At 41.4% G+C, this 23999-nt stretch overlaps 1 protein-coding gene across 1 annotated transcript; it reads right to left on the minus strand.

Moving 5' to 3' along the window:
• Nucleotides 1-7278: 7278 nt before the first annotated feature.
• On the minus strand, nucleotides 7279-22823 carry FEM1B (fem-1 homolog B). Its single transcript, XM_036087148.2, has 2 exons — nucleotides 21905-22823; nucleotides 7279-13505 (listed from the first exon to the last, which is right to left on the minus strand). The coding sequence occupies exons 1-2, from the start codon at nucleotides 22150-22152 to the stop codon at nucleotides 11870-11872; spliced, it is 1884 nt and encodes a 627-aa protein (XP_035943041.1). The 5' UTR covers nucleotides 22153-22823; the 3' UTR covers nucleotides 7279-11869.
• Between the last annotated feature and the right edge of the window lie 1176 nt (nucleotides 22824-23999).

The following is a 23999-nucleotide window of genomic DNA, read 5'->3' on the forward strand; positions in this document are numbered from 1 at the left end:
GTTGAAGCGTCTGGCCCTTAGTTCCAGCCCTTCCTTCTCTGGCCTCCTAGATTTCTCCAGGCTAGCATTTCAGTGCTCACCTGACACCCTGACTTGAGTTTCTTCACCTTTACACACAGACTGCTCTTAAACCAAGTGGTCTCCATTCTAATCTTGTGCTACTGGAATCCCAAGAAGCCGGAAGTGGAACCTTAGAAATTATTTGCTCTTGTTCCCCCATAGATGAGGACACTCAGAACCAGTGCAGTTAAGAGATAGCCCTAGGTTCCACAGCAAAATCCAAACTCATCCCAGGATTGCTCTCTCTTTCAAGCCAGTCATTATAGCCCAGCCTCAGGGGTCTTATGGAAGGAGAAGGCACTGATACAAAGTAACGATGGGAATATTTTTTCTCAAATGGTGAACCCCCAGTCAGAAGGGGAAACACAATCATGTTTCACTGGAGCCTTACCCTCATGAGCTGAGCACCTGACTAAAGGAAATTTGATGAACCCACACTCACAAGTGTGTCATATGATTTAGCACCGAGTCTTCTGTCAAGCACCATCAACTCTGAGAATGCTTTCATGTGAAACCTGCCTTTTAGGGATTGGTAGTCACATTTTAAAAACCGCTATGTGCACCCACACTGCAGGCAGCCCAGAAGTGACCAAATCCAACCTCTGGGCCTTCAGGGGCAGCCTTTTCCCCCAGGGCTCCATGGTCTGTCCATGCCCCCCCTCCCCCAGCTCTACGGCAAGAACTGGATGGTCAAAGGCATAACTTGTAACTTCAAGGAATTCAAGCCCTCCCCTTGTGTCTCTCTTCTCTTTCTCTTATCAATTTTCCCTTTCGGAATTTATCTGCTCTGGGGTATAAATGTTGGAGATGGACCTTAAAGAGTACCTGGTGGGGCCACAGAGAAGATGCATTTCCTAGGGAGCAAAGCTCATGCTAGAGCAGTGCTCTTCAGGCCCAGGAGCTTGGAAAGATACCCATGCAAGGGCCCACCCCCAGATCCAGATTTAATTGGTTGGGAGGGCACCATCTTTGTTTCAGAGTTCCCCCCCTTCCCCTCCCCCATGACTAATGTGCAGAGTGGAGGTCAACAAGAAGGTAAATATATAGGCTAGAAAACAAATAAGGGGTTAACATGCCCAGGTGACCTTCCATTACGAGTAATGAGAACTATACTGTCGTCCTAATGTTCAAGTTAACCGACTCCAGCTTGGAGTTGGGAAGACCTTCTTGTTCCAGCAAGTCTCTGGAATGGGATCTGCTGCAGAGTTCACCCAGTTCTCCTGCATATCCAGAGCCCCAAGGGGACTCTTGGAGAAGTTGAACACATTTGCTATTGTCTGGAGGAGAGACAAATAGTCTCTGAAGCAATTTTGGCATTTAGCAGCAAGCAGACCAAAATGCAACCTCCAATCAACATAAAATTCATATTGTGGTTCACAGATGGGTATTATTAGCAATGCTCTATTCTGTAGTCAAGAACAATTATTTATATTAAAAAAAAAGAATAATTATTTATGATGGAGCTGAGGGCTGAACTCAAGAGTGCTAATCTGAAATGTAGCCAACTTAAAAAGGGTTCAGTCTTTTAAAGGCATTACCAGCCATCCTAGGCATTACTCTAAACAAGCTGCTTTGACTTTTGGGTGGCCCCGTGGTACTTGCTTAAGCAAGACTATAGCAAACAATCGCATGGGCGAAAAACATGGGGCAAGGTTTGACCCTTATAAACCAAATACCAACAAATGATGGTTTCAGAATTTGGTCCGTGGATTGTCCGGATTTCCCTAGTTCTAGGCTCACCGTCTCGTAGAGGAAAAACACAGGAGTTGTGAAATGAATCGTGAGAGATGTTCTGTGAGGCTTCACTGCTCTTCTAACATGGTGAGACCCCAGGTGGGATGGGGGTTCCCAGAAAAGATCCAGAAATTGAGGGGCAGGCCTTAGATGGCCTCAAGAGAGGCCTCAAGCCCTGTGCCACCAGTGCCCAGTGCTCTGCAGGGAAGTGGACCTCAGTTCTGGGTCCTTCACATCCAGCCAGCTGAGCAGGGAAAAGAAATCCAGGCAAGAGTGCTGCTTCTTTCTGGCATTAGATGGTGTGGGCACGTAAGCTTGCAGGACTAAGTGTGCCTCTTTGAGCACATGATCTATACCGAGCTGAGCGTCTCAAAGTGGGATCCCAGAGCTGCCCAGATCAGAACCACGAACTAAGTTCCACCCCAGACCTCACAGATCCCATTTCTGTGAGGTAATTCCAAGCACATTAAACTTACGGATCCAGAAATCTGGAGCCACAATATGCTCTTATTGTCTAGACTTCCATGTCAGTTTCTTGAGCAGTGTAGCCCTTCTCAGCTGCCCTTGGATCTCGGTGGCAGTGGTCATCAGCAAAACCCGCCCAGGGGTGTCCTTCCAGCACAAAGAGTGGAGTTTCCGGGTTTTCCTTTTGTTCAGGAAGGTGGTATTTTTAACAGACAGCTATCAGGTGGAAGGGGCAAAGTGCTAACACAAACACAACAGAGAGAGGGAGAATAAATGTGGAAGAGCTTCTGACAGAAGGTATGGAACTGACCTTTCCTAGAGGTCTTTAAAAGACAAGTTGCTACCTCCATCAGCATTCAAGAGTTTTTAGTGTCAGTGCTCCCCCAGAATATGACACTAGCCTTCCGTCAGTCCCCCTGGCCTCAAGTCCCAAGATGCTAAGCACCCTGTAAGAGAAACGGCCAGCTTACTCATGGTCCTTTTCTGGCATGACTCACTCTAACCACACCTCACCCCAAACAATAAAGTGGCCAGGTCTCTCCACCACCAGATATGCCTTGGGTGGCTTAACTTAGTGGTGAGTGGTCTCCTGTCTTCAGTCACCACCACATTGGCCTGTTTTTACCTTCAGTTAGTATCATGTCAGCCCTTTATTCTGCACTACTTCTTACTATTTTTTTGAAATCCCAAAAAATTATCCTAATATTAGTATTAACATCAGCTAGGCTCCATGCAGAGGGCAGTCCAGCTTAACTGACCACATTAAAATTATGCCAGTGCTTCTGTGTCACCATCCATTCCGTTAGCTTTGACATCACACTGAAGTAGGACACCATGTTCCAAACAGAAACTGAAGCAGGAACGGAGTTTTGCTGGTTAAGCGTGGAGAGGGGGTTAGAAGCCTGGCACCTGGGCTCTGAAACTTTTCAATAAGATAGACTAATATGTACCTAGCAAACGCACAAGATTCGAAGTAGGGTATGAGCAGAACATTTTCTTAAAAAAGGGGATACTATTCCCAAGTTTCAAAGTAGGGTACGAGCAGAACATTTTTTTTTAAAAGGGGGACACCATTCCTTAATGGATTTGTCCTTTCTAATCAGTTGTGCGCACTCTTTGTCCTCATCTCCCTGGCACTACGTACAAAAATGACAAACAACAACTCAAATGATAATGTTTTCTGAAATGTTTTCAGAAAATGGCCCAAGCCAGAGTCAAAAGGTAACATCATGGACTTCTGTTTGGGAAATTAAAGTTAAAATCTGATGAGAAATAGAAAATCAGATTTTAGATAGGGGCATCTAGCTAGATGACAAGCTTATCGAGGGCAGGGATCATCTTTCTTGTTTTGGTATGCACGTCGTGGCACAGCACCTCTGTTGGAGGCCGGAACACAACTCCGGTCCTGCTCTCAGGACAGACCAAGCACACCAAATGTACAAAGCACAGGGGAATTAGAATAGAAAATTTTATCTAAGCTTGCCAACATGCTAAGTCTTTACGAACCACCTGAAATGTGCTTCTCATGTTGACATTTTCTAGATCAAGCATCTGATGAAATACATTACTACCAGTATTTTCTTTAGTCTGGTCATGTTACTTTAATGGAGCAGAAGTTAACTTGAAACAAAGAAAAAAAAAAAGGTTTAGAATTTGTCTGGGTGATTTCCAGAGGCCACCTGGATATTGCAGCCAGCACACACCTGGCAGAGATGCTAAGGGGAGCTCTGTACCGGCCTGACAGTCTGATAGTCGAAGAGCATTGCTCACTGGGTCGAGAGCCGGAGCTTACCCTGGGCTCTAACATTCAATCCTTGTGTGACCTTGAATGGACAAGTCACTTTTTTCTGGGTCTATAACCTCAGCTATAAAAAGAGACTTGCACTAACTGGTGTTCTCAGGTCTCTATAAAGGGATGGGAAAGCTACCCTAAATCTAAATTTGAAAACACGGTCGTGCGGAGGATGTGCTCTAATACCACCATATGATAATACTCTGGGGGTAACCTTAACTAACGTTAATTAGGCAAATGAAAGAAATACAGAATATGAATACTGAAATGGGAAGGCAAAATAATCATTACTTGTAAATGATGTGTAGGGGCGCCTGGGTGGCTCAGTCGTTAAGCGTCTGCCTTCGGCTCAGGTCATGATCCCAGAGTCCTGGGATTGAGCCCCGCATCGGGCTCCCTGCTCGGCGGGAAGCCTGCTTCTCCCTCTCTCACTCCCCCTGCTTGTGTTCCCTCTCTCGCTGTCTCTCTCTCTGTCAAATAAATAAAAATCTTAAAAAAAAAATGATGTGTATCTGGGACATCCAAAAGAAGCAAGTGAAAAATTTCATTTTTTAAGAAAAGGCAAATCCATTAAGATGCCTATGTAAAAACATTAACATTTATTTAGAAGTATACGTAATGGGAAAAAAATTCCTATCCATAATATAAACAAAGAACCTGATAATAAAAGGAAGATGTTTGTAAGAACTTCATTAAAAAAAAAAAAAGGCTTTAAAAAAAGTCTCTAAGAGACGTTAAGACTTCACTAAATGGGACTATCTTTCCTTTGGATAAAAAGGCTCAGACTTACAGAGACAGTCTCCCTAATCTATTAAACTCAATGATAAAATCATCTTTCAACATAACAGGACACCAAAATTCATCTGGAAAAAAAAAAACATACACTAATAAAAGAATTGGATTCCCTCCGCAAAAGAAGGCAAATGAAGACATATTAGCCCCACTAGTGTTAATATTTAACATTTACCAAGCATTTCACTGCTATGTGTCAGGTACTTTGTTAAGTAAGCATCTTGATTCTCTCATTTGCTCATCACAGTCCAAGTTAAATATTATTGTCCCAATTTACAGAAACTAAAGCTTGGATAGAAAAGTAACTTGCCCAAGGTCACAGAGCTAGTAAGTGATACAGCCTTGACAATAATCCCCAGAGCTCCTTCACTCGGCCAGATCAACAGAATAGAAAAAAGAACCCAGAAAAAGATCCAATTATATTATGGAAATTTGGTTTATGATTGAACTCAGTGGAAAATAATTAAGGAAGTCTTTGGCTAGCTGGATCCCTTACATGAAAATAAATTCCAAAAACATAAAAAATAAAATAAATTCCAGGTAGATAAAAAATTTAAACCAAAGAAAAGGAGGGGGGGGGGGAAGAAGGGAGAAGAGACGTGGAAGGGAGAAGCCATAAAAGCATTTGAAAAAAACATGGGTAAAAAAGATTTATGATCTTGGAATGGAGACAAGCAAGATACAAAATTCAGACTCCATTTTTAAAAATTATGATAAATTTGACTACATAAAAATGTAAATTTCTGATATAAAACTACTATATTCAAAATCAGAAAACAAACTATAAGCTGTGACATATGACAGGAAAAATTTCCTTAAACTTCCAAAGAATTTCTAACTAGTAAGAAAAAGACCACAACCCAAAAGCAAGCAGAAGAAATACAAATGTGTCAGTAAATATATGAAAGTGTTGGGCACCTGGGTGGCTCAGTCGGTTGGGCATCTGCCTTGGGCTCAGGCCCTGATCCCAGGGTCCCGGTCCCAGTCCAGTCAGGTGCGTCCCACATCAGGCTCCCAGGAGGGAGCCTGCTTCTCTCTCTCCCCCTCTGCCCCTCCCCTCTGCTCATGCGCCCATGTGCGCACACTCTAATAAATAAAATCTTTAAAAAAAAAAGTGTCAACCTCATTCATAATAAAGGAACACTAATCAAAACAATGAAATACTATTTTTCATTAAGCATCTTGGCAAAAACTAAATGATTAGGTAAAATCTGATGTCAATAATAGCATAGGTAGATGGAAGGCAATTTAATGACTTCTACCAAAATTTTAAATACTCAGCCACCAAACCAGAAAATCCAGTGCTAGGAATGAATTTGTTCTATGAATATAGAACATAAAGATGTTCAATGAAGCTTTATTTTTTTTAAAAGATTTTATTTATTTATTTGAGAGAGAGAGAATGAGAGAGAAAGAGAAAGCATGAGAGGCGAGAGGGTCAGAGGGAGAAGGAGACTCCCCGCCAAGCAGGGAGCCCGACACGGGACTCGATCCTGGGACTCCAGAAATCATAACTTGAGCAGAAGGCAGTTGCTTAACCAACTGAGCCACCCAGGCGCCCCTGAAGCATTATTTAGAATATCAATAAAATGAAAACCTAGAAGTCCAACAACAAGGTCTGGTTAAATAAATGCTAAGCCCACTCATAAAATTAAATCTATAAAGTTGTTTAAAGAAGAAAAAAACTATAGATACCCATATGAAAAAGCCTAAGATATATTAAAGATTTATTTATTTATTTGACAGAGAGAGACACAAGCAGGGGGAGTGGGAGAGGGAGAAGCAGGCTTCCCACTGAGCAGGGAGCCCGATGCGGGGCTCTATCCCAGGACCCTGGGATCATGACCTGAGCCGAAGGCAGATGCTTAATGACTGAGCCACCCAGGTGCCCCCACCTAAGATATATTAAGTGAAAAACACAAGATACAGAGGAGAGTAGGAGAAAGTTCATTTGCATTTTTAATAAATGAAAAGGAGAAAAAAATATACCTATGCACAGAAAAATTCTGGGAAGCTACTCAAAAAAACTAGTAAATAGTGACTGCCCTCTTAAGAGTCCAAATGGGAGGCAAGTAGAGATGGGAAGGGCATTGGGTTTTTTTGTTTTTTACTATTTGAATTTTTCTTTACTATCTGAATTTTTTCCCCAGGCACATATAACTTTGACAACTCTTTTTTAAATGAATTCGACAAAAGATCATCTCCACTAACACACACTGCACAATAAAGACACAAACTTCAAGGCAGGTTTTTTTTTTTTTTCAAATATTTACTGAACACAAACACCATTTTTTTCCTTTTACACAGCAATATTGTTAGTTTCAAATTAGCTGGACTATTAGGACTGTCAATTGCCACGAAATTAAAAATGATTCTACATGTCAAACTCAAATAGAAAATGTCATGCAATATATAAATCACTAACAGACCTCTGGTGCAGTCAGGAAGTTTACTATGTTTATTAAATTCACGTAAATGGTTTGACAAAAGTGCACAATAGAATGACATCACTGGTTTGTTATAAATCACAGTGAGTTACTAGAATACAACAAGGTCGTTTTTCTACACGAAGGATTACAGGATGGGGTGAATATTATAAAGGATAGGATCTTTTCAACACATTAGGGCCAGTCAGATTTTACTCCCCAACTATGTACCTCTGAAAAGATTGGTTAGCAAAGCTGAGGGGTTTTCCTCATCTTTTCTCCTCTACCAATTACTAATAAGCCACAACAAAAAAAGCCATGCACAAATTTTACAACACCTGATTAAAAAAAGATACAAAACCTTGTTTACTTTATCACTTGGCAAAGCTTGCATCTTCGCTCCTTCATTTTTCTGATTAGGCCACTCATCATATGACTCACCCCTAAATGAAAAGCTGTTAATAATTTAGCAATACTCACCCCTGCCCACATATCAAGATACGCTCCCCATAACCATCAAGTCAGTGTCCCTTCCCTGCACATTAACACAAATGAACACACCACAAACCTAGGACTAGAGACCACATTTACTTTACAGTTTTAAAAATTAATACATCTATCATCACTATCAGTGTATTTATGTCAGATCCCATATTTGGGAGAGGGGATGCTGTACATACAACCCAGGCCATCTGAGGATTCAGGCAAATCTGCCAGAAATGTATGAGAAAGCCCTGCGATGTGCCATACATAACCAGGAGCTTTCTACCTTCCAGAGAGGGTATCCAGAGCAGAGCCGTGCATTTTCAGAGTAGGAATAAACACACAGCTTAACATCTTATGGACTAGTAACTTTTCATAGAGCAAAAGGCAGAGTTTTGTTTTCTTTAATCCATTTTAATGTTACAGCACAGTCAGTGAGGAAAACAGAATAGTCATCTGTACATAGATATACCTGGCTAGCCTAAAAAGGAACATGTAAGATTTTTCACAGAAAAGCTACCATAAAAACAAGTCCTTTATTATACTCTTATCCATCTACTCACTAGGTCAATCACTGGCTGCTTCTAAACCCAGCAAACTGTAACCCAAGCTCCAGCAACTCACTCCCCACCCCGCCCCATTACAAAAAAGAAATGCTTCTGCGTGTATAATCCAAAATGGTCTTATCCATAAAGTAGCTGCCTCAGACTGCAGTGGAGACTGGTGACGGGGTGTTGTTCCCTTGGGATCTGAATTTTTAAAAACACTTGCCAAATGCAGAGTTGATAGGGAGCTGCTGCCCCCAAATCATGTTACTTCAGACAGTGCTATCGTACCTAAGTTTCTCATAATTATCAGTTATTAATCAACTATCAGTATAATGCAACAAAACCCTTCCCAGAAATGAGCAAGACCAAAGCTTACTTTTTGGTTGGTTTGTTTAAAGTTCCCACAGCAAAGAACCTTAAGGTAGTTGGACCGTGGCCTGCTAGAGCCATCCAGGGTAGACTGAAGAAAACTATGTTGTGTCAGAGTTCCTACATCAAAAATTTCCCCCTTCTTTATCAACTGAGGGGATGGATTTGCTGCCTTTTCCTTAAGTTAAATAGCTACCTAAGTTCAAGAGTTCAATGTCACCAACTCCATTAAAAGTATAAAACCCACCTAAGTTTCACATGGTTTGCCTAGGTATTCATCCACCTGGGCCTCTAGTTCAGCCAAATTTGTAGGACAATTACTGAGCAAGGCAAAGAAGTTTTGACTGAATTTGTATTATCAAGGAAGACTTACAATCCGAAGCATATTTCTGCCAACAATAAACAGAAAGTGGCTGGAAATGGAGACAGCCTAGAGTTCTCAATGAGCAGAGATACAGAACTATTATCTTTCTTACCGATTTATTTTCCTTAAAACACACACACACACACGCACGCACACACAAAACAAAACAAAACAAAAAAACCTTAAGCTTGGGAAGGATTTGGCTAAACATATTTAAAATAATTCTACCAAAACAAATAAAAAACAGGCATGTAGATCACTTGTTTCAAGAATGGTTTTATACAGATGTTTCATAATACATATTTGGATTTATTTTACAAGACAAAATTAGATCCTTAGCAATAGAGTGCACAATGTACTACTATACTATAGTAAAAAAATTTGTTACCATTAGCAGAGTTCATAGTTAATTCCACTGTCTTCAAATTCTTTCTCCAACTGTCAGCCTTTCAATCAGCAGTTCTTTCTCCAGCATTCATCCCTTCTCAAAAACACTTGTCATTAAATTTTGATGTCTGAATATGTACATATAATCATTATCCTCATTTTTATAAATAAACAATACCTAAAATAGCGTTGGTCCTGGGTAGCCAAAGGGATGAAATGGTTTTTAAAACATGCAACATTATCTGATATTTTAAGTCTTGGTGTTTAAAAATCATACATTAATAATGGAACCAACTGAATACCAAGTATCCTAGCCACTCCTCAGACTATCAAAGAAGCGGGCCTCATAGTCTGAAAAACACAGGGTCTGATCTAAGCTGTGGAAAAGGTGGGATTCACTCACCTTGAGGCCATGCATTTTCTCTTTCAGGCCATGAGAGCTGCCAAGAGCAAGGTACAGTGTTTTCCTTGGTTCATACCAGGAGGAGCAAGGCTGGTAATTCTCAAATTAGGCCTCACTCAAACACCTCCCTTTAAACCATCCTAAAAACCTCAGGTTAGGAAAACAGAAATATATTACCGTGACAGAATTTACCATCAAAACATTCCTAGCTGAAGCAAGAAGAACATGAAGAATAACTACAGTAGCTGTAAAAGTATCTTGCATTCTTGGGGGAAAAAGTTTTTAAGCTTCCCACCTGCCATTCCCTCCCACCCTTCAAACTATTTCATTTCGTGGGGTATCTATTTTATTTAAGGCCCTAGGTGCTAATTTTGGCTTGGTCATTACTACTGATCCAACTGCAACCCTTCTCTTATACTTCACAAAACAATACACATACATAAAATGACCACTGAAACCATACAAGTTTGGGCGGGGGGGGTTGTTTCTGTTTTTTTTTTTTAGTTTATATCTGATGTTACTACATAATCATAATGCTTTTCATTAAAGAAAAAAAAGCTGCAGGTCTTCACTTACAGTACCATGCACTATGAGTAGCTAAGGCATTCATTTGGCACTAGAGAGAAAAATACAGATATAGCTAATTTTACTTAGGTGTGTACCCTTTACTTGAATTTCTGTGATGCTTAAAAGATAATCACAGAATACTCTTTTAGTCTGACAGTTAAAATGCTACCATTAAAACAGAACAGAAAAAACACAGAGACCTCTGCATAGCCTATCAGAATCCGTGACATTTCGTGTTTGAAAAACTTGCAGCTCTCACAGAAACACCCTTCAAAGGAGCATTGCAAATTATTTTTATCATCAAAACCATTTAATTTCCTAAACCATACTAGTGATTTTCCTACTAGTTATAAGGGACAAGGTAAAGAAAGCGAAAAAATTACAAATATCCTGGGTTCCTTTTCATCCGTCAAAAACACCTTATTAGGGGGACACGAACAATGCCCTCTGGAAAAGCAGTTTCCAAATTTTAAAAGAGACCACACAGGAGGAAAGGGAGAAAGGGACAAAAAATAGAACGTATAACTCTATTATTACAATTTGTTTCATAAGAAAACACAGCATTCATAATTTTTACATGTCTGTGAGCTGAGTCAAATGCAGACTGCTGCAATTTAGAGAAATTACATTAAAACAGACTTCAAAGAATTTTAGAATTTAAGCCTGAAGGCAAGTAGTCCATCAATATTCTCTGAAAAATTGCTTTAAGATTATTACTACTTTGTATATACCACCCAGCATAATGCAACAATTTCAATGGATTTAACTTTATAAATGTGTAACTATTATTAAATTAGCACATTTTCAGACTAATCTGCAGCTATATTTTTTTGAAATCCTCCTGATGTTATAATGTGTTGTATCACTCCACATAAATATTGGAAGAGCGAAAACTACCTGCAGCAGTTTGGCACGTGCAGAACACCTGGGTATCCCGTTACTTTTAATGGTCCTTTTTAGTTGTTTTTCTTCAGGAGATCCTCAAAACTGCTGCAAGGATAACACGCTGACACAGGCTTAACAGAAATACTTTTTTGTAGGCAATTTTTTAAAACATTATCAACTTCAAATCATAAATGTCCCTTGTTACATAAACAAAATATTTTATACTCATTCCTTAAAAAAAAAATACAAATGTCGAATCATTATGTTGTACACCTGAAACTGATATAACGTATCTCAATTATACTTCAGTAAGAAAGAAAAAGACACAAACGAAGAAGAAAAAAAAGTTAAGTGACCAATATCCAGATACCTTAGATTATAGTTACACCTAAACAATGTGGCTTTGTTTAAAGTGTATTTGAAATCAATAACCGTTATGAGGCAAAAAGACCAAATACAGAACTAAGGAAGGATGGGTAGGGAGGAAGGGTAGTGGAAAGAAAAGTAGAATTTACGAACACATAATTCTATTGTCTGTGATTAAAGTCCTTTACTTTTTAGCACCACATTAAACGATTTTACATATCCAGTCACTTAATGAAATCCAACAAACTCTTCAAGAGTTCTGGGGATCTGGTCTTGGTAGTTAATGTCATTAGCCCGAACTGCTCGGGCAGCCAGGCACTTGAGACTCATCTTCATTTGAGTTTTAAGTAGTATTTCAGATACCCCAGTGGTACTTTTGTCTAGTGGAGTCTTATTCTGTTTATTCGTCATGTCAGTGTGAGCGCCAGCTTCAACCAGGCTAATGATGATAGAGTGCAAGGTTAAAAAATCACTGATGGGCCTGTTGTACTGAACGATAATGTGAAGGGCACTGTTCCCCTCATTGTCTACAGCATTCACCTCAGCACCACAGTCCAATAGCAGCTTTGTGACGAGTGCATTTGGAAAGCTGCAGACATCATTGGTGTGGAAATCATCAACCGGGGTATTCGAGTTGACAGCTAGATGCAGCAAGGTGAAACCTTCCCGAGTTCTGGGATCAAGGTGAATCAGGTTGTAGATCTGCTTGTTAATTTTGCACTGATCTTCTTCACTGCACTGGGTTTTGGTGGAGATGCACACTAAATACAGAAAGGTATAGAGATTACATTCATAATTGTCCATAGCGTTGTGGACATCAGCATCTGGAATATTTTTTACTCTGTTCATACTCTGTTCTATTTCCAAAACACTGCATCTCAGAACACATTCTATGTCTGGGGCCTTCACAGTTTCATTCAAATGTATCATCTGTGAGAAAACTTGAGCAAATCGAAGAAGATCCTTGTGGGTATTCCTGTTACCTTTCTGTCTCAGGTGCAGGGCATGCAGCCACAACTTGATACACTGTTCGAATTCCATGTTATCTGCATAAACAGCTCCCCTGTAAATGATGGGATGGGAAACATCAATATTGTCAGCACCTAAAATCCGTTCCCGAACTATAAGGCCTTCCATATGAAGAGCATCTCTGTCTTGCCGAATGGATTCCAGTTCCTGAGGATTTCTACATTCAGTTCTATTCCCATAAGCATGGATTGGCGGGAGAACCTCTTTCTCCAGAATGTTATCACCATCTTGAAACCTCTCCAACATGGCTAAATATAAATAGTGGTACGTCTTCATGATGTCATAGTTCTCACGGTCATTTGCAAAGGAGGCACCCAAGAGTTCCAAAGCTTCAATCCGACTTCTTCGGTCACAATCAGCGTGAGAGAGCAACAGTTCGACGACATCGGCTTTACAGCTTTCGGCAGCTACTTTTAAGGGCGTCATCCCATGGCCGTTCACTACTATAGCAGCACGCCATTTTATCAGCTCTTTCACGATATCGATGTGCCCGGCTTCAGCTGCAAAGTGCAGTGCCGTGGCTCCACAGTGTGCTTTAGCATTGGGATCAGCACGCTGTTCTAAAAGGTATCTGACCACGTCGGTGTGGCCCTTATATGCGGCGATCATCAGGCAGGTGTTGTCGTATTTGTTGGCAATGCTGATGTTGGCATTATTTTCAACCAAGTATTTCACAATGTCCAGTCTGCCGTCAAAGCACGCTGCCCGCAGGGGGGTTGAGTTGGTCACTGTGGTGTGGTTCACGTTGGCTCCGTGGCTGACCAGAAGTTTAACGACTTCAAAATGTCCGGCTCCCGCTGCACACCAAAGAGCGGTGGCACCATCAATGACATACCTATTCACGAGAAGGACCAACAGTTAGAGAACGGAGGCCACACGCCCTAACATAAGCGTAAAGAATGGATTCGTTTGCACTGACCAAAACCTCAATCTGCGGAACATGAACACAACATTAGTTTGGGTGAAAATAAAATCAGGTAACTTAAGTAAAGCACTCCGCATTGTACTTGTACCCAGCAGAAGCTCAAGACACGTTAGCTATTACTGTTATTGCTAAAGTATATAATCCAAAAAAAAAACAAAAAACCCACCAACTTTCTACTAGCAAAAGTAAATACATTTCAGAAAACACAGAGGAAATGCGTGGAGGTTCATAACTTCTTTACCGCCAAACTGATGCACTGGCTCTTAGAGAAAAACATGTTCTTCCTTCCCAGTATCCCCCAGGTACGAGTTACTCTCAATAGGCCAGTAAGGAAGCTACCCCAGTCCCTACAGTAACACTGTCTTAGAAACTCCTTTAGGAAAAAAAGTATTTATGCAGATAATTGTCCCCTAAGACTATCTAAGCTAATCAAATATACTTCTACTACAGCCATGAGAATGAAAAAATTCCTGCTCCATACAGTAGGGAGGGATCACATAAACATGATGCTGAGCAAAAGCAGTCAACCGAACACAGTACATATTATATTACTACATTTACATACCTATCTGTAGTGTTGAAGTTGGGATACTGTTTACTTTTAAGGGGAGTAGATAGTGGGAGGAAGCACAAAAGGAACTTTATTAAACAAATATATTCACTTTGTGAAACTTTTATATGCTTTCAATTAATGTATTTTTCTCCATCCATTCTACTCCAATTTAAAGCTCTTAAAAATATGTATGGATGTGTGTGTGTATTATGGGTCTATGTACATTCTTCAGCTAAACCACTGGGGGAAAATACTAACAGGAGGAAACAATTAGCACTTTCCTAAAACCAAGTGGGCATCTTCCCTGACCTTCGGGCCATGTTTGCACTCACAGTCACCACTTACTGTCTGATATGCACTAGGTTTGCTACTTATAATAGAATTAGACTCTTGCTAGGAGGCCAATCTTTCCCACCTTTCTACCTTCCATTTTTCCCCAACCTCAATTTTTCAAGTGTTTATCCTGTTACTGACCATCAGACCTAAAAACTAGATTTTTGCTGCAGATACTTAGATATACTGTGCGTGAACCACTAAAATAAGTATACTTGCAAGTATTAAGGAAAAAGGTCAGTCAAAAGCAATATTTACTAGAGCAATTAAGTATTCATACCAAAACCTCACTGCTGAGCTTCTCACTATACAACCTAATGTTATAACACAGGTCAAACTATATCGCCCATGAAGTGAAAGAGTATAATCCCCTGGTAGAATATAAATATCATAGTTTAACCCCAATTAACACCCCCAAAACACCAGTGTCTGTTGTTTTTGCTGAAAACAAAAGACCCACTTTATAATAATTCAAGCAGTTACTTCTTCTGTTTCAAACAATGACACAAAATGACACAAAAGCCTTCTCACTAACAAGTACCTATGGAGTTACCTACAGGAAAGGGTGTAGGACTAACTGGGAAGAGGCTTAAAGCTACTGGAAATGTCCTAAATCTTGATATGGGTAGTGGCTTCATGGGTGGATATTTAGGAAAATTACTCATCAAACTGCACACTATGCTTAAAAATTAGGGAAGTAGCATAGATCTCTATGAAAAGCAAAACCATAAGAGTTACTTAAAAAAAAAAAAAGTAGACAATCTTCATGACCTTGGAGTTAATGATTATTTCTTAAGCAGAATGCAAAAAAGCACTAATCATAGAAATAGCTGATTTATTGAACTTCATTAAAATTAAGAACTTCAATTCATCAAAAGATATTATGAAGAAAGTGAATATGAAATCCACTCACTGGGAGAAGACATTTACATTAAATGTATTTGACAAATCAGTAAGAAAAAGGCAAACCACCCCACTAAAAAATGGGTGAAAAGACTAAACAACTAAACTTCACAAAAGATATTCAAGTGACCAATAAATATATGAAAAGATGTTCAAGATAACTACTGGAGAGGGAAAGGCAAATTAAAATCATGAGTTACCAATACACAGCCACCAGAATAGCTAAAATTAGTAAGACTGACATGACAATACTAAGTGTTGGCCAGGATGTGAAGTAACTCAAACTCTCGTTGCTGGTAGGAATGTAATTTGTTTCAACCACTTTCAGGAAAACTGTTTAGCAATAACTATTAAAGTTAAACATACACCAACCCCATGACCCAGCTATTCCACTCTTGGGCATATATTGACAAGAAGTGAACGCAAACACCCACCAGTGAAGACGTATACATAAAAATGTCCATAGCAGCTTTATCCATAATAGTTAAACACTGGAAACAACTAAAATACCTGTGTACAGGGTAAATAAGGTGCCATATATTCATACAACGGAATACTACAAAGCATAAAAAAAAAAAAAACTACTGATACACGCAACTGCACAGATGAATCTCATAGACAATGTGTTAAGCAAAAAAAAGCCAGACAGAAAAGAGCACACTGTATGATTCCCTTTATAGGAAGTTCAAGTATAGACAAAACTAATCTATGGTGATAGAAGTCAGAATAATCATTACTTCTGGGAAAGGAAAGGAGAGGAACTGACTGAGAAAGGGCACAAGGGAAACTCTGATAAAAATATTCTGTATATTGATCTAGAAGGTGTTTACATGGATGTAAACATATTAAAATTTTATCACATCGTACACTTAAAATTTATGCACCTTACTAGATGTTATACCTTAACTAAAAATAGTCATAATTAAAAACTTAAATTTAATTTTTTTTAAATTAAAAACAAAAATGAAAAACAATTAAAGAAAAACAGTTTAAACGAACACAAATAGCTAATAAGTATCTTCAATGTGCCAAGCATTCATTGTAGTAAGTGCTCGATATGCAATATATCTCACTTAATCCTCATAATAACCTCCTCCCAATAACCCTATTAGGCTGACACTATTATTATGCTCATTTTACAGATATATAATTTAAAAGGTTTACATGAGATTAAAATACAAAAGTACTCTAGTACACAGTACTCTATATATTAGGGAAACATAATACATGTCATCCAGTTTCAATTTAAAAAGCATTTTTTCAAAAAAATAAATAAAAAGCATTTTTTCAAACTAATTAATAGTAATCTATCAAAAATACATAGTAATATATAGTTACATTTTCATAGTTAAATGTTTCCTTGCACTTTAAAAATATGAAGTTATTATATGCCAGGAACATGAACCCAAACCATATAAAACTCAAAAATTTTACATTAAAATAGGCATTCACATACATTCTTTTTAACTCTCACAATAACCATAAAAGATAAATATGACCCCCATTTTAAAGATGAAAAAAAGAGACAATAAGTGATTAAAGTATTTTTCTCACCTCAAATTTCCCAGAATTAATGATGTAGGAGTAAAAATTAAATTACAAGTATATATTTCACTTGGTCTTTGTACAGTTTAATACTTTTTGTGGTGTAGCCTAATCATTTCCATTTTTCCATATAGTGATGTGACAGGAGCCTCAAGAAAGTTTCAATTATCTACTTTTATTGAGGCAATTAAAGTTTTTAAATAGTTTAGGACAAAAATATTCACTGCAGAATGTATTAGAAAATGACTAGTCCTTCAGAAACATCAGCCTTAGCAAATTTTGAATTTCTACATCTAAACAAAAACATTAAACAGATTAAAGGCAATAAGCCTAAAATATATGACATTCCTTTGTCCACAGACTTCAGCTGAAATAAGGAGCACAGACTTCCTCAAAACAACATACCAAACACATTTATAACAGAATATAAAAATATGATAAAATTAATGCAATATGTACTTAGTCCCTATGGGAGAAGTACTATAAAACAACGATCTTTCTAGACTTGGTCCAAAATTGCAATGCAAACTACTACGTATTTCATCTTAAAAAATCAAGAAACTGGCGGGCACCTGGGTGGATCAGTTGGTTAAGCATGACTTTTTTTTTTTTTAAGATTTTATTTATTTATTTATTTGAGACAGAGCGAGAGAGTGAGAAAGAACGAGCAGGGGAGGGGAGATGGGCAGAGGGAGAAGGAGAAGCAGGCTCTCCACTGAGCAGAGAGCCCGATGCAGGGCTTGATCTCAGGGTGGTGAGACTGAGCCCTGCCTGGGGCTCCAGGCTCAGTGCAGAGTCACCTTGAGAGTCTCTGTCTCCCCCTCTTCCACTGCCCCTCCCCCCCCAACAAGCAAGAATGAGCTCCTACGCACTCTCTTTAAATAAATAAAATCTTTAAACAACAACAACAAAAAAAGAATCAAGAAACCGGGGCACCTGTTTGGTTGAGTTGTGGAGTGTATGACTCTGTATCTCAGGGTTGTGAGTTCGAGTCCCACGTTGGGGGTAGAGATTACATTAAAAATTAATTAAATAAATAAATAAAATAAAAATAAACTATAACCTGATATTCACCTTTTTAAACAAAATGTACACACCAGATGATGGAAACATTTCACAATAAAAGATAACATTTCTGATCACAAAACTAAGCTCAAACTATTTCCTGGTTCAATTTAAAATAAAAATGTCTGGTCAAGTATTTGAAATGGAAATAAAAATTCATTAAATGTAAATGAGCAACACTTTATTTTAACCAAAGTCCTTAAAATCATTTATTAGATCAAATGTAGTTTCTTGAAATACATACTGTGTGGCAATGACTTTTAAATGAAGCCAAATGATGATGTGCCCCTCATGCCTGTTCTCTGCCTGAACCTTAAAAGTATTAGTACTAGTGCCAACTTTAAAAGAGAACTCAACAAAAAGCCTCAGAACTCCCAGAGGTCCTGTTCTCCTTCCCACTCCTGTCAGCAAACCTCTTTTAGGACAAGGGTTCTCCCACAAACTCCGGCACAGAGCTGTCAGGCCTTAGGAACTCAGGCCAGCACACTATTCCACGGTCACAGGACACCTCACCTTTGTTCTGTTCCATTTCTGTAACATTCTCAACAGTTTCCCATTCTCCAACTAAAGGTTCTTTCATTTCTACTCAAGTAATTTTTCTTGCCCCCTCGTCTGTCACTTTTAGTCTTCACATATTAAGCCGTAAGTAAAATAATCTCAAATGTTACTCTTAAAAATATGAACAAGGGCTCAAATATCACCATGGGGCTTGATCTAGGTAGGTAGTCCCTTCTTCCTTGAGAATGTGTTATGAATCCACTTGAGTTTCTTAAGGTATTATAGAAATTTTTAGGCAGAACATAGACTTTTACAAAATTTCTAATAAGCTATTTATTTTAATGTCTCTCTCACACACACATATACACACAAATCATACTATATCAAACCCATAATTATACAGATAACTGTTGCTTTGGATGAAGCTAAGAAGTGAAACTTTTTTTTTTTAATATTAGGCAAAAAACAGGATAAGTAATCAATAATTTGACAAAAAATTGTGAAGATGGGGCCGCCTGGGTGGCTCAGTCATTAAGCGTCTGCCTTCGGCTCAGGTCATGATCCCAGGGTCCTGGGATCGAGCCCCGCATCGGGCTCCCTGCTCGGCGGAGGGCCTGCTTCTCCCTCTCCCACTCCCCCTGCTTGTGTTCCGTCTCTCGCTGTCTCTGTCAAATAAATAAATAAAATCTTCAAAAAAAAAAAAATTGTGACGATGGTACACAGGTGACTAAAAACCAGGAAACACTGATCTACTTCAGCACACACAGAGAACCTGTCACTCCCCACCTGGCCATGGTTCTCAAGTGCTGAGGGAATCTAAAGGGGGATTAAAAAAAAATAAAAATAAAAAAATAACGGGGGAGTTAGCTAAGTACCTCTCAAAACGCCAGCCCCCAAGAGGTGAGTGAGCTTCATACTGTTAACACCTCATTCAGATTATTTTCACAATGTCTGGAGTGAGTGCAAAGTGAAATCATGACATTTGCAAATAACACTCTTTTTTATCTAGTTCTGAAATGCCAAAATGACTGGAATAAACTGCAAAATATCAGTGGTTTGAGTAAGCAGAAAGGTGGCCATGAACTTCAATTCTCCCTTGTTAATTAATTGGCAAGCTCCTCAAAAAAAGCAAAAACCTTACATTTTTTTCTGTATCGTCCGCAGAAGGTCTAATAGGGCTAGGCCCATCACAGGCATTTAATAAATAAAATTCTCCATTACCTTTACACAGCAGATAATAAATGCATAATTGTAATAATCCAGAAACAAAAAGGATAGTTTTAAGAATGCTCAGCCAAAATCTCGAATGACTGAACCGTTTGCAATTGCAGTCTCCCCAATGGGACTCTTGATATTTTACACAACGATCATCAAAATACGGCCTCCACCTTTCTCCAGTCTCCCACAATCTCTTTCTTAATTTCCCCAGCTTAAATCCCTTCCTACAACCACACTGAAACACTTGTCACTGCAAGTTCACCAGGCTGTTGCTTGACCCCCTTCTTCACTTCCTGTAAGACCCAAACTCAAGCATCACCTCACCAGGGGAGCCTTCCCTGATTCCCCCGGGCAAAGCTGAGCAATTCCTCTTCCCATACTCCCTCACTCATCCAACAGACTTCTAAAACTCTAAATGGCATGGCATCTGCAGTTACTCATCTTACATATCTATTTCTCTGTCTCCCCCGCTAAACGGTCTTCCTCCACAGTGGGAACAGTATGTTACTCACCCCTGCATACCCAATCCCTACCACACAGCCCAGCACACAGTAGGAGTTCAGTAAGTGTTTGCCTACTGAACCGTTTAATTTCACTGCCCAGTCCAGAATACTGGGCAAGTATACAGGCTCAATGCTATATTTCTAGTCCTTTCTAGTAATTTCAGGTTCTTTTAATTCCATCTCAAAAGATCTTTCTCTTTGATGGTAAAAAAAAGACAGCAATAAGCAAAGCCTTTCCAAATGCTTTAGGAAACTTTTTTTTTTTTTTTTTCACCACTATCCTCCCCTCATCCAAAAAGGCCTCAGCAAGTTCCTTAGCTGTGATGTTTCCAGCAGCTGTTATTGAGATTTGTATCTCAGTGAATGCATGCGCCTATACAACTGGAATGGTGCTGGAAGTTCAGGGGTCATTCTGTGTCACTCCTTGTCTGGGTATAGGAAAGGCTGTGGGAATGCAGGGAGTTCTAGAAAGGACACAGAAGCCAGTAAGGGAAAGCCAACATGAATCAGGTTGCCATCTTTAATCAACAGGAAAAAGACCATCTCCTTGATGTCCAAGGAGGTGGTACCAGAGATTAACCACCAACATGGTCTATCGTTTCATTAAAATATTTTCTTCTCATCTAAAAATATCTTCCTCTCATCATTTTATTATTTAAACCTAAAAAAGAACCAAATTCAACAATGCCCTAGTCATCTTCAAGAAGCGCTTTTTCAATGAGGTTTTAACCAAGCAGTTTTCAATCACCAAAACTAAAGATACGTATCTTTATGCTTGGACCACATCTACCAAAAACAGAAGAAAATGCTACAACAGCTTACGTACTGGCACAAAAGTCAACAAACACAAATGCAATCAATGAAGTTTGTAATCTGAAAAACACTTTATAATAATCCAGCACAGCAAAGAAGATGTCAAACCTGACAGTTCTGTGTTAAACATTACCATACCCCCAAAATATGTATAATTAAACCTAAAAAACGAATTTTAACTATGACAATATGAATTTTTGAACTCCCCACCTGAAATAACATAAACTATCAAGTTTCCCCACGGTATCACAAGATAACATGGATTAACAATGGCATTATCTCCAATACCAGGTCCAGGCCATTTTTGCAGCCAACCTATCTACCCCAAGCTATGTGGAAGAGTCAGAATCATGTCTAGGGATGTCTGGCTGCCTGACAATCCCTCAAGAGGCTGGAGTTCTAGGGGCTTATTTTGACATTCAGGCCCCCGCAAACCCGTCTGAAGGGACCACTCACTCGAAGGAGTAAATATTGGGTGACCAAATAACTCATCAAACAGAGGTTTTCAGTGTTAATTGCTGACCGCGTTAATTTCTGATCTCGCTTACAAGCCCAATACCGATAAAGGTAAAATCTGGGAAGGTGCACCTCCTCCATACCTACTTGCTCACGGACCCTCTAGTGAAGAATACCCATTAGATATCAAGACAGAGGGTGTGGCTATTTACCCATAGAGGGAATAAGGGGTAGGGGCCGATGAGGTTGAGCAGCAAACCACGGGATGAAGTATTAGCCCTGGAAGACGAAGTGGGCATTCATGCGGCAGGAGGATGCACAAAAGGGAAGAAGTGATACCTCTACGGAGAGAGAGTGAAGGAGGGGAGGACCTGTGAGGTGGTGGGTCCGCGCTCGTGGGAGAGGGGTTGGGGTGTACCTACCCGTCGAAGCGGACGGTGCCAGTCTGCTGAGTCTGCACCCGGTAATGTTCTAAGAGCAAGCGCACCACCTTGGCGTGCCCATTGCGGGCCGCGATGATGAGGGGCGTGGAGCGCTGCCCTCCCTGCTGGCTGACATAGCCCAGCAGATAGCGGATGTCGCTTTCAGACCGGTTGAGAAGCAAGGCGGCCAGGGTCAGCACCTTGCCCTCGCTGGCCGCCTTGTACACATAGCCAGCCAGGCCCTCCATGGCCGCCGCCAACTCCAACACCCGTTTGGTCGCCACCGCTGCTGCTGCCTTGCGCCCCCGGAGGCCGCGTTCGCCAGCGCTTCAAACCTGGGCCCTCACAGCCCATTCAACAGGGCGCCGTCGCCGCCGCCGCGCCCACGCAGCAGCGCGGCCCGGGGAGGGCGGAGACGCAGAGGTGGCCGAAGGCCGCAGGGGGCACGTCCGCGACCCGGCCTCGGCAGGGAGGAGGGCGCTCAGGGCCGCCCCCGAGGCCCCAGGCGCCGGCCCTGGGCCGAGGGGATCTCCATGGCGGCCGCCGCCCCGGGCCTCAGGCCGGACCCCTCCTTCCTGCGGGCTGCGACAGGCGCGTGCCCGAGCTACGGGTCGCCGGCGAGGTCCCAAGAGGACCGCACGCGCCCGGGATGGCGAATGCTGGGCGCGTCTCCCCCGCCCCGGCCCGCCGGGCCTAAGGCCTAAAAACTGCCTCGGCCTCCGCCTCCGCTCTGCGTCCTCCCCGGCTGGAGGAAACCCGCAGGTCCTCGCCCACCAGAGCTCAGAAGCGCCAGACGCTGCCGATGGCTTCGCGGCTCCACGCCTGGGGGCCTCCGGCGCGAGGCGGAACGCTCCCGCGGCAGCAGCCCCCGAACTCGGGGTGGGCAGGAAGGCGCGCCTCCGCAGACTGGGCCGGGCGGGGGAGGGTGCGAGCGGGAGGAACGGTTAAGCCGGGTGTCTCCTCCAAAGCTGCCCGGCCGGCAAACGAGGCCTTGGTGAAGAAAGGTTCTACGGTGCGAAGTCGGCCCACCCCCTTTTCGGGCCTGAATGTCCTCATTGCCCTTGACGCCTGGACCGTCCTCCTCGCCCCCACACGGTCGGGGGGCTCCCTAGCCTGGGAGGGGGCCAGATTCGGGGACCTGAGGCGATACCAGCGGTGGGCCGGGGGACCCGTCCCATTTTACCCTAGACGGTGCGGGACTCCCCTGTGCCCTGATTGGTGGTCCAAGGGAGGAGGTTGCACGCGCCCGACACGGTCCATTTTAAGAAAAGGGCGGCGTCTCTGAGCCCCCGAAATGTGGGAGGACTTGAGGGCTGGCACCAGGCTCGGAGAAAGGATTGGAATTCCGGCCTGTCCTTCCTGGAGAGAGGGGGATCAAGTGTGTGAGAAGGGGCGGGGACAGCTGCGCCCACCGTGGAAAGGTCGAGGTATCTGGAAGGAAGGCGAGGTCTGTCTTCAGCCAGACCAGGATTCTGATCCTCAGCCTGATGGAACCTTCCTTTTCGCACGTATCTCTCAGGATGGTTCGGGTTTGAAGAGCTCGCTTATCTAACGAATACTAGAGCTCTACTACGTGCCAGGCTCTGCTTGGCATTAGAGATTCGGTGGTAGACAAGATGGACCCAGCGCCTTCCCTTCTGGGGCTTGTGTTGTGAGGAAAATAGGCAATAAACAAGTAAACAAATGATAGACAAGACTGGTTGAGTTCGTATCATTACCACTTGCTGTGAAGCCAATAGAGTGGGGGGTTCGCTAATCAGTTTGAGTGGTCAGGTAAGAAGAACAAAGGGTATTCTAGGCAAGGTGAATAGCTCGTACCAAAGCCCTGGAGGAGGTCACAGTCTTGGTGGGCGCAGAAACAAAGGTCAGTGTGGCGGCCACAGAATGGGCCTTAGGAAGAAAGATGGGAGGCGAAGTCAGCAGGGTGCAGGTCACCCTCCCGCCCAGTAACCCATGGTGAAGTGTTTAAATTCTACTCTTAAGTGTGGTGGGGGCATTTGAAGAGTTTTCAACAGGAAAGTGACAAGATAATTTACACTTTTAAAAAGAGCACTCTGGCTATTGTGTGGAGAATAAACTCTCCGAGGCAATGGTA

This window comes from Halichoerus grypus, chromosome 8 (assembly GCF_964656455.1).
Source record: "Halichoerus grypus chromosome 8, mHalGry1.hap1.1, whole genome shotgun sequence".
Lineage (NCBI taxonomy): Eukaryota > Metazoa > Chordata > Mammalia > Carnivora > Phocidae > Halichoerus > Halichoerus grypus.

Excerpts from the sequence above, each read along its gene's own strand:
- FEM1B (XM_036087148.2), bottom strand. The coding sequence starts at position 22,152 with ATGGAGGGCCTGGCTGGCTATGTGTACAAGGCGGCCAGCGAGGGCAAG. Across the intron at positions 13,506-21,904 it reads GGCACCGTCCGCTTCGACGG|GTATGTCATTGATGGTGCCA; the intron begins GTAGGTACACCC and ends TCTCGTGAATAG.